The sequence below is a fragment of the Centruroides vittatus genome, unplaced genomic scaffold (genome assembly GCF_030686945.1).
Source record: "Centruroides vittatus isolate TY-2023 unplaced genomic scaffold, ASM3068694v2 contig_474, whole genome shotgun sequence".
NCBI classification, from domain to species: Eukaryota; Metazoa; Arthropoda; class Arachnida; order Scorpiones; family Buthidae; genus Centruroides; species Centruroides vittatus.
In genome coordinates this window covers 3546197-3557328 of record NW_027122266.1, presented here as the reverse complement: position 1 = coordinate 3557328, position 11132 = coordinate 3546197, and the positions used below count along the sequence as shown (strand labels likewise).

The 11132-nt window shown below is 29.1% G+C and overlaps 2 protein-coding genes across 2 annotated transcripts; one reads left to right on the top strand and one right to left on the bottom strand.

Moving 5' to 3' along the window:
• The first annotated feature begins 748 nt into the window (after positions 1-748).
• On the top strand, positions 749-3543 carry LOC136977717 (uncharacterized). Its single transcript, XM_067273266.1, has 3 exons — positions 749-835; positions 2485-2541; positions 2670-3543. Exons 2-3 carry the CDS (start codon positions 2493-2495, stop codon positions 3251-3253), a joined length of 633 nt encoding a protein of 210 aa, XP_067129367.1. The 5' UTR covers positions 749-835; positions 2485-2492; the 3' UTR covers positions 3254-3543.
• Positions 3544-6884: 3341 nt separating this feature from the next.
• Positions 6885-8090, bottom strand: LOC136977756 (uncharacterized). Its single transcript, XM_067273305.1, has 4 exons — positions 7965-8090; positions 7841-7892; positions 7546-7739; positions 6885-7446 (listed from the first exon to the last, which is right to left on the bottom strand). The coding sequence occupies exons 2-4, from the start codon at positions 7890-7892 to the stop codon at positions 6961-6963; spliced, it is 732 nt and encodes a 243-aa protein (XP_067129406.1). The 5' UTR covers positions 7965-8090; the 3' UTR covers positions 6885-6960.
• Positions 8091-11132: the final 3042 nt, after the last annotated feature.

The following is an 11132-nucleotide window of genomic DNA, read 5'->3' as shown; positions in this document are numbered from 1 at the left end:
CCGGGTCTAAAATCCCTCCCTTTCGTTGGTCCTGCTTATAAGAGTAACATAGTTTTTACAATATGTTCAAAAATTTCATACCTCGACTATTATACTAAATTAATTTGATTTTTACAAGATGAGAAAGTCCCTAAGAACGAGCCCGGAACAAGGGCCCAGCTTGTTCAGTGCTAAGGGCAGAACTGCCCAGACGGGTTTATATAATTAATACTACTATTAAAATACAATTATATTTAAATACTAAAATATATTACCAAATTTGCGAGACCCTACACATCGTATTCTTTTCGCCTTCACATAGAGCCATCATTTGTTAGTGAATTTTATCATAAAACTGCATTAAAACAATTACAAAAATGTAATTGTTTTAATGCACGTTTTTATTTTTATAAAAACATGCATTTCTCTCCGTGAATTTTAACAATCAGGTATTTCTAAAAAACTACAGTATTTTATAAATGTTGTATTCCTAAGAACGAATTTATAGTTTAATACGTGAATTATCAATAGCAAAAATATCTCTGCATAAGAATTCTTCATCATTATGTAAATCGAAGACAACAACATATTGATACAAAATAGCTTAAAGAAGCCATAAAAATAATTTTAATCATTAATTTTATCATTTTTAATTATATCTTATCATTATTTAACAACTAACAATACATATTATTACGAAATTTTAAACACATGTCATTTTCTAGGGATTTCTAAAACTGATAAACTAAGAATCACGTGTCTAATTCACATCTGCTTATATATATACCCTTTCACTTCATAATTATTTAATTAAACTCTTATTTCTTAAAATTATTCTTTCGAAAGTAGTAAGAAGGTAAGCTTTAATTATTGTATATAACACTTAAATCGATTCATATAGTATTTTTAAATAACCGAAAATAAATGCAGCATTTAATCTATATATATAATCGAGACGAGTTGATAATAATAATAATAATAATAATAATAATAATCAGCGCAGAGCCCAAACGGTTAGGAGTTGAAAGTTGAAATTTGGTACGCAGTTAGGGTATGTTAAGAGAACGCACACTAAAAAGGGATTTTTCGAAATTCCTCCCCACGGGGGAAAGGGACAGGATTAAGTCTTAACACTTCCATCAACAATTGAAGTGTTAAGTAACAATGGAAGTGTGAAGTAATAATGGAAATTTTAAGAACCCAAACGGTTAAGAGTTGAAAGTTGAAATTTGGTACATAGTTAGGTTACGTCACGAGAACGCACACTACGAAGAGATTTTTCGAAATTCCTCCCCACGGGGAGAGAGACAGGATTAATGCTTAACACTTCCATCAACAATGAAAGTGTTACGTAACAATAAAAGTGTTAAGAGAAAGCGACGTGCAAGACGCAGATGGAGGAAAAACGAACGCTGGAGAAAAAAAAAAAGAAAAAGAGTAATATGTTAGAACATATTCTATTTTCAAATTTAAACAGATTAGTTCGGTTTTTCTCGACTTTTCTTCTTTAGAACATTCGATGAAAATCGAACGATATAATGAGAACACGTCGTGAAAATCGAACAATATTACAATATTCAATTTTCAAATTCGATCTTTCTTTAGAAATACTTAGTTTGTTGATGAAATTACTCTCTTTCTTTTGTGACTATAACGTAATAATCTTAATCTTCGCTATCGTTACTTTTGTCCGAGCAACGCCGGGCTTACCTGCTAGTTAGTTATAATTTCAAATATAAATAGAATAATACAAACGATTTTAAGATTAGATCAGATAAGATAATACTCTGTACTGAACAGAATAAATCTATTTGTTTACGAAACTTTGATGGTAAATTACCCATCAATGTAGCAAGTCAATTTATATCACAGAGCGCTCATGAAAAGTTTCTGCATTCTTCGTCTATATTCGATCCCACATCCCTCAGTGCATTATGCTGATGTTTTTGCATTTTTGAAAGTCATGGAATATTTTGATATAAAAGACAGAAAAATGAAGAAAATAAGATATAAATATTCTAGAAAGGTTGAATTAAATCTTTTCAATAGTTAATGCATTTCAAATGAATATAAAACATTTAGATTAGTGGTATTCGAACTGTATTTCGCAGAAACTCCAGGTTTTCGCAATGATATTTATAAGAAATTTTCATTTTGATTTAAAATATTGAAAATTAAAAATTTGTAAACTATACCTTAATTTAAAAAGCTATATTATTTATAAAAGCGTTGAAGTCTTTTTTATTTCCTTAAACTTTATTGCTTAACGTCAAGAAAAATAATACTCCAACATGAGAATTCATTAGATGTTAACAGTTTAAATACTGCTGCTTTAGAAATTTAATATTATAAGAACTTCAAGATATTTCAAATTAAACCTCGCTAAGATTATCACATTTTCGATCATATTTTCATGTGACAATTAATTATAATTATTTATATATAGCCGTTTATTTCACGAGTTAATAAATATATTTAAGTATGTATATTTCTTTTTCTTTCTAGTTAGAGAAATGATTGAAATTATATTCCTTCTATTCGTTTGCCGAAATGTATTGGCAGGTATGTTATTCAAATTATTTAAATGAATATTATGAGCATCATATAAGATTTCTGCTCTTTCTACATAATTTTCTTATGTCAACATATATCATTCTTGTCGCTGATAAGTAAGAATTTCTTTTTTTTAGATATTACAGTCGAAGAAGGCAATGCTTACGTGGATAGTTTTATACAATCGGCATTAGAGAATGCAGAATTAGAAGTTTTGGCACTCCCTGACCACGATATTCCCATCGTTAGAAAACTCATGTTTATGAAGACAGAAATTCTGTTAAGAGAAGGCCAGATCTACGGGTTATCTCATATATCAAGATATGATGATGTCCAGATAGAAGAAGAAGGAAATTCAACTTTAATTATTTCTAACTTAGATCTCAAAGATATTGAAGTACGATATAAAGTTAAATTTATATTTCTTAATTCCGAACAGAAGCCTATCAATGTTACTGGTTTGATGAATAATAACAAGGTTATTTTGAAACTTCGCGTAATTAAAGAATCTAGGGAAGTATACGTTGATGATCTGTTTATGACAAAATTAAGTGGCTTTCGAGTAATTTTAAAAGACATTGGTAGTATATTTAAATGGTTAGCAAATGCATTTAATTCATTAGTTATAAATATATTGAAAAAAGATATTACTTCGATGGTTCAGCACAATTTAAGAGAGGCTTTTGAAAATGAAGCTGGAAGAAGAAATGACATGTTTTAACAAACTTTATCCATTTCGAGATTGATTTAAATTACAATATTTAAAAAAATGCCCTTACAAAACTATATATTATTAATAATTCGATTTTAAAACGTTTTCAAAAGTATGTATCTAAGGTTGTTGGTTGAAATGTAAATGTTTGAAGAAATCATATAATTTTGATATAATTTTCTAGAAGAAATGACATTAGTTTAAAGATAATATGTTAAATTTATGTTAATTGTATATGATATATTATGACTTGAAGTATAGAGCTGTATATAAATGTGTAATGCGATTGAATAATAATATTGATAAAGCTGCCATACTAGACAATAAATTCTTAAACAACATAAGCCTTACAGTATATTTTAAAACATATCGGTTGCACAATGACATATTTAATACGTCAAAACTTTTTAAGTCGATTTCGAAATGTCTAGCCAAAAAATATTGAAAACAATTTTAAGTAGATTATAAATAAAAAATGTATTAAAATTAAAAGACAAATTTAAACATAAAGACTGAAAATAAACATTGAAATAAAATTACAAAAATAAGTAACAAGAATAGAAAATATAAAATAAAAAGGCTGAACAAAACGTTTAATTTTCCAACAAACAAATAGACAAATGAAATGTTATAGTTTATTAAACAGGGTTCCACTGTATATTAATGAAAATTAATATACAGTGGAACCCCGTTTATCCGGATTATAAAATACAATCCCTGTCTCAGAAAGATAGACATACAGAAAGCCTGTAAATGCAAAAAATCAAAGATCTCTTAATTACATTCCTGTCTGAGTGTAACAGATATAGACTTATTTTCTATAAATCGGCATATAATGTTTATTGTTATGCATTCCAAGGAAGTGTTCTTTAAATTTACTTAATATTTTGTTGAACCTTTTCTAATCTTTTAAGATTTTCAATTTTAAAAAATTGCTACTTTCCTTTTGAAAAAAAGGCCGGGCTTTTCATGAAAGTCAACGTGTTAATTAATAAATTCATTGTAATCTTGCGAGTTATTATTCACTCAGCACTCTTGTTTCGCTGAGTTTCACTCATCTTCAAACATTTGTGAAATAAAGTAAATGCCATAAAAAATTATGTCTAAAGGAAAAAAGTGGTTGTTACATTGGAGAAGAAACTAAAATATAAAATAAAAAGTCTAAACTTTTAAAAATAATTTCTTTAAGGTTAGACATAAGATTTTACAAAATTCAATATTGAGATATAGTAAATGCTCTATGGATGAGATAGTTATATTATTTTAAAAGAATAATTTTAACATGCATTTGCATAGAATATTGATGCATATCAAAATCGTATTGTGTTTTGAACAATACATTTACTTTTTTTAAATGTATAAGTTAACGAAGATTTTTTTAAAAAATGTGAAATTTAACACAAACTCCTGTGATCAAAAAGTATCAAGAATGGTTCAATATAACGCAAAATTTGAATTTATTCATCAAGCTTTATTTCGTTCCCTTCAAAGTAACCAATCCCTTCCCACTAAAACGCACTCATGCCAAGTTTTTCCAATCCTCGAAACATTATTTAAAGTCGTTTTCGTGAAACCTTTCAGGACTCGCTGCGAGTTTTGTTTTGTGGCATCAATCGATTCAAAACTGTGACCACGAAGTGGAAATTTTAGTCGAGGAAACAGGAAAGTCACATAGAGCCAAATCTGGTGAATACAGTAGAGCGTCGAAAAGTGGAACCAATTGGGGACTGGGGTCCTTCCAGTTAATGATTTGTTCCAGTTTCCGACTTTGTACGAAAAAATACATTAACCTGTTTGATGTTCAAATTTTTCTCCGTTGCGTATCGCTTCCTGTTGAATTTTTCTCCGTTGCGTGTCGCTTCGTGTTGAATTTTCGTCGATTTTAAGCCTAACGAAAATTTTTATAATAATCATCGAGGCTATCGTATCGTTAAAAATTATTTCTGCATTTTGTACAAACAAAATAAATATATTAAAGAATATAAAAAAACATGAAAATTATACTTTAGAAGTAAATTTAGTATCAAAAACATTCGATTCAGCACGACACAGTCCGACTGAAAATCGTTCCACTTTCCGGCCATTCCACTTACCGACGTTCCACTTATCGACGCTCTACTGTACGAAGTTTGCAAAACCATATTTATTTTTTGGCCAAAACTTCACTAACAACAAGAACATTGTGAACAGGTGTATTATTGTGCAAAATCTATGAGTTTTCTCGCCACAAGTCAAGCTGTTTTCTACAAATTGCTTCACGCAAACGACGCAAAACACTCATATAACATTCTCTGTTGACAATTTGGATAGTCGGAAAGAATTCGTGATGAACAACACCAATCTAATTAAACAATCAACATAATCCTGATTTTTGACTAAATTTGACATGGGCTTTTCGGTCTCGCTTCACCTTTCGAGCTTCACCTGCTTCATTATTCAGCTTTTCGGTGTCGAAAGCGTGGATCCATGTTTCATTGTCCGTATTGATTCATTTTAAGAACGAATTGCCTCGAGAAAGCATTTCCTCGGCCACTCGAACATATTATTATTTTTGTGTCCGCCTGCCATATAGTGAGCATAATTATCTTTAAAAATATTTATGCGTGTCAAAGGTTCGACTTCGAATAACGATATTTTAAAGAATTGAAATGAACAGAAGTCGATTAAAAAAAAGGATGATCAGATGAAAAACCGAAAGGAATATTTAAAAAGATGGATGATAAACCGTAATCGTATGACACGATACGTGCCAGTTGATTCTCCCAACGTGTCACTTTGGGCACGCGTGCTATAGGTTCGCACCCCCGCTCTAGAGTAACCATACTTTTCTGTATTGTAATATACTGTCGAAACAGGAAACTAAGTTTTGGTAAAATTAATTATATTTTATCTTTCTGCTTTCAGAGAAATATGTTTTCTTGTATAATCTAAAAATTGTCGTTATTCTTTCTTTGTTGTATTCGAGTGGATTAGATTGATGGAATAAGACAACGTAGTATTTGGGCGTTCTTCCAAGGGAGATTCTATGAAAAAGTATCTCATATTTAGGTGTTAAACAAGTGCCGAAAAACCGCGCGACTCTACATGATTAGCCCACTGATCAGATTAAACCCGTGACCAAACTACCAATGTTCAGTGATTTTATCAAAATTCAGTTTAATATGGCTGGAGAACACGGCGCCCAGTTTTTAAGTGAAACGTAATTTATGAGAAAATTGTATAAGCTGTGTTTTTTCGTTTTCAATGAAAGCGCTCAACCAGGTGATTCATTCCCATCCCTGTGCATCTGCTAAGCGCTAACTAATTTTGATGTCTGCCTGTAGTTTTCATTCATATAAAAAAATTATTTCTACTTGGAAGTCTTAAGCTTAATATTTCAAGTACATGTGCTATTTTACTTATAGATTTAATTATATACAACTGATTATGAGAAGCTATTTTAAAATAATATAATGTAATTCCGACAGAAGACTATAGAGAACATGAAACTGTAAAGCTGTAAAGGTGTTATAAGGTGTGGGCTTTGTCATTTGTGAAACTATTTCATTGATTATGAACGTTTTTATAGTTATTTAAAATATCTATTTTAAATATACAATGTAATAATATTCTACTTATAAAATATATATAAGTTACACAATTTTTTTGATTTGATAACAAAATAAAATTTATTTTTAAGTAAACACGGGAAATATAATCATAGTAATACTGCTTCGTTACTTATCAGTTGGAATGAGACCTTCGATGATTTCTCGAACTTCCGGCTTCTTTAATTCTTTATTTACTTCGTTAATGAGCGCTTTTTCAATTAAATCTGTAATTTCTGGTTTAAAATGATCGAATAATCCTTTACCTATTACAGGAATTACTTTCTGAATTGTCTTAGAGAAACTACCACCATTTAATAAATTTTCAAAATCTAGCTTTAACTTTCCCCAACTTAAATAAAGTTTCAGTTGATGAAATCGGAGACCATCGTTATCTAAGATCATTTTTCCAGTTCCATCTAATTTAGCATCGGTAACATCAATTTTATATTTTCCATTTCCACGTAAAGGAAAAATTCTCATAACAGTACCGTTAAGATAGTAATTCCCATTCACCATTAAGTAAGGCAATTGCAAATGGACATTAACGTAAAGCTTATCTAAGCTGGCTTTTAATTCATGGATCTGAAATTGAGACAAGCCGGATATTATAATCTGAAAAAGAAATATAATATTTAATGATAAATTAAACAAATTCTTATAAGATATTAATTAATAATAAGAAGAATTATATTATTCATATCGATTGCGTACCTGATGAAAATCCAGTTTTATTTTCGCAGTATTTTCATTGACATTAATTTTAATGTTGTAGAGTTTTAATGGATCTAAAGAAGGCACATGAATTTCTGGAATACCTTCTTTCATTTGATATCGAAAATTATTTAAAACTTCATGCAAGTAATTTTCGAAATCGGGATCACTGGGATTACGTTTTACAATTAAAGCTGAAAAATAATTTATAAAAAGTTTCATAAAATTAATAATCGTCTTATATTAAAATTTATTACAGATTTCACCTTATAGAATTTTTATAATTAATTCTCACCTGGAGTTAAAGTGCTGAAAGCCAATTGAAAAAATAATAATAAAAGTAGCATCTAAAATATTAAAAACTCATTTATAATTTTAAACAATATTAAATATTTGAATTTGGTCCCATAAACGCTTACCTCGATTACTGTATGTTAAAACTTGACAACAGTGTGAACAGTGGTCGTGTGATAAACATATGAGCATAAGAACTGTTCCCACACATTATCTGAAATATATATCTTTTATTGCATGTGTACAGTATATTCTAGTTAAAGTGTAATTATTTATACTAGATCAAACAAACATTTTTAATATTTCGATTCTGTTTCATATATAACAGAGAGAAAGTACGGCGGTCAGTCAAAAAATGATCCCCAAGATTTTTAATTTTTGGACTCTGAGGATCTTGAAACATCGAGAAATGCAAAAAATTCGGGGAGGGATATTTTCTGTATGTATGGATGTTAGTGTGTGAGGGCACGATTTTGTTCACCCTGTTTGAAGCTTAATAACTCCAGTGCTTTTCGTCCAAAATTTTTAAAATTTTTGCAGGGAGGTTTCTTTATTAGGGCGATTGACGCTATTAAATTTTGGTGATCAAAGATCGACGGGGTGAAGAGATAAAGAGAGTCGTGTGTCGTATCTCGAGTGGGGTCAGATTTAATGACGATTTTACTCATTATTAGCATTTACAATTTTTTTTTTTTTTTTATAAAACCATTCCTACCCTTAATACCCTTAAAATTAAGATTTTACCATTTTATAATAATTAAAAATATAAAACGTTTTTAAAATAAAATATCTTAACAGATGGCGCCGCCAAATGCCGCCGGAAAAGTTAAGTAACTCGTTGCTATATTATTTTTAGATAAAACTTTATAGTTGCTTTATTCCTGGTTAAAGGTCAAGGGGATGGGAAAATAGAGTGGGTCATATGTCATATCTCGAATAGGATCGGGCTCAATGAAGATTTTTTTCGTTATTAGCATTTACAACTTTTTATACTGACAAAACTCATTTCTGTCTGCAAAATTAAGGCCTTTTTCCATTTTATAATAATTAATAACATTAAAAGTTTTTCTAATAAAATATCATAACAGCCACCACAATTCTAAATGTTGTTAATGGGAAAGTTTCACAACTTGTTGCTGAATTTTTAATGCATTGCGACTACAGTATATTAATATTCTATATTTTAAACATAACATTATTCTCCTTTCATTTGTTTTTTTATTTGTTGGAAAATTAAACTTCTTGTTCAACCTTTTTATTTTATATTTTCTATACTTGTTATCTTGCTTTTGTAATTTTTTTTCAATGCTTATTTTTAATTTTTATGTTTAACTTTTTACTTATAATTTACTTAAAATTGTCTATATATATATATATATATATATATATATATATGTATAAATGAGAATAATTTTTTTGTTTGTTTGTTCGCTATAAACTCCTAGGCCGTTTGACCAATTGCTTCAAAGCTTAGCAGTTCCGTTAACATAAATGCTAGCTTAGATAACGTCGTACATACTAGCCCAAAATATTTAGGGATTTGTATATATGAATTGATTTCTGTCTATAATGAATTTGCTGGATTTACATGTAGCGCCATCTATTAGCAAAAAAATTAAAAATAAGTGAAGTAAATATAATTCATACAAAAATAGATAGAAACAATACATAATTTAAGATATATATATTATATTCACTTAATTACTGCTACAATGGTATAACGCAAAGTAGATACCCATATCATCATTATGACAAGTAACATATAGCACACCTGCGTGAAGTACAGAGTTACACTGTGAAGATTATATAAGTATTTAACTCTCCACGTGTAACAACTTGGGTTTTTTTTTCATTTCTGAAAAACCGGTAGTTGGTCGTGGGTTCACACATCACTAACAGGCTACCCACGTGGAGTTTTCCAAGTTTTCTTCACCTAAATAGGGCCAGTTTCCATTAGAAAGTCTTTCAGAGAGGCATCCCCAGAAGATCGTTCACGTGTCGCGTTGCTGTAACCAAATAAACCAAACTAATTTTAATAATTATCTAAAAAACTCGCTATTTAGGAGTTTATGAGCCTTCTGATAATGTTCTTAAAATGGGTTTTACCAAATACATTTTGTAGTTTACTATTAATAACGCCTGGTATAACAATTACTGCGACAGGCATTTCATAAACCCAGGAATTACTTTATAAACTTTTATAAAAACATATCAATGGTTTAAACTAAATAACCGAACTTTTTATATGGTTTTCATTTTAATGTTTTTTGTTCTTATATTTTGCCCGCGCAACACCGGGCTTATCTGCTAATTTTTAATATTTTTGGTATTCTTTTTGGTTAGACTTTCCAAAATCGATTTAGAAAGTTTTAACATTTTTAATATTTCATTGTACATACAACTGATGTCTTTTGAAATATTCTGTAAATTTTCGTGTATTCTATTTTCGAGTACAGTTATTCCGACTTGCTAAACAACGAAGCTGGCTTTAACACCAAGCCGGACCCTTATAAACTGTCCGCTTGGACAGCTTCACTTAGCCGACACTAAAGTGATGACCTGGCCTTTTTGTGCTGTCTGAGCGGTAAATAGCCTAAAACCACAAATAAAAAAGCAAACTAAAGTGGTACACCGGCTTTAATTTTGTTCATTATGAATAAGGATTTCATTTCTCATCTTTGTTAGTTCATTTTTTCAAACAAAGGACGAGATCGCAATCCGAGTTGTTTATATGAAAAATCGCAATAACTGAGAAAACTTTTACTGTACAGAATACCAACTGATACTAAAAATATCCTATGCTTAATAATAATATATATACTATTTAATATGAATCATTGGGAAATTGAATAATATATATTAGATGTAGAATATTAACATTAATGCACAGGTGTTAGATAACAATTTTCACTGGAATATCACACATTATCAACATTAATTGATAAATTAAACAACTGTCAGCTCTCGCAAAAAAACAGATAAATTTAAAAATATATATATTATATTCACTAATTAATAATCTAAAATTGTTTTAATTTTTTATCACATTTTGATGATTTAGTATTTTTTACATACTGTATATCTTTATTGAAGTGCTTAAAGGTAAGTTATCATTTTTTAATTATTTATATTTTTGGTGTTTTTTTTAATTTTTTTACAAAAATATAACAGATAGTGTACAATGAAATCATCTTCGTAAGATGTATAAATTAATAAATACTTGTATATAAATATTATTGCATAAAGATTTAGATAAAGTAACTTAATTTATTTAGATAAAATAACTTAATACA

Coding starts and splice junctions, on each gene's coding strand:
- LOC136977717 (XM_067273266.1), top strand. CDS start 2,493: ATGATTGAAATTATATTCCTTCTATTCGTTTGCCGAAATGTATTGGCA. Junction 2,542..2,669: donor TTGCCGAAATGTATTGGCAG/GTATGTTATTCA, acceptor TCTTTTTTTTAG/ATATTACAGTCGAAGAAGGC.
- LOC136977756 (XM_067273305.1), bottom strand. CDS start 7,892: ATGCTACTTTTATTATTATTTTTTCAATTGGCTTTCAGCACTTTAACT. Junction 7,740..7,840: donor TTTCAGCACTTTAACTCCAG/GTGAGAATTAAT, acceptor ATTATTTTTCAG/CTTTAATTGTAAAACGTAAT. Junction 7,447..7,545: donor TAAAACTGGATTTTCATCAG/GTACGCAATCGA, acceptor TTTCTTTTTCAG/ATTATAATATCCGGCTTGTC.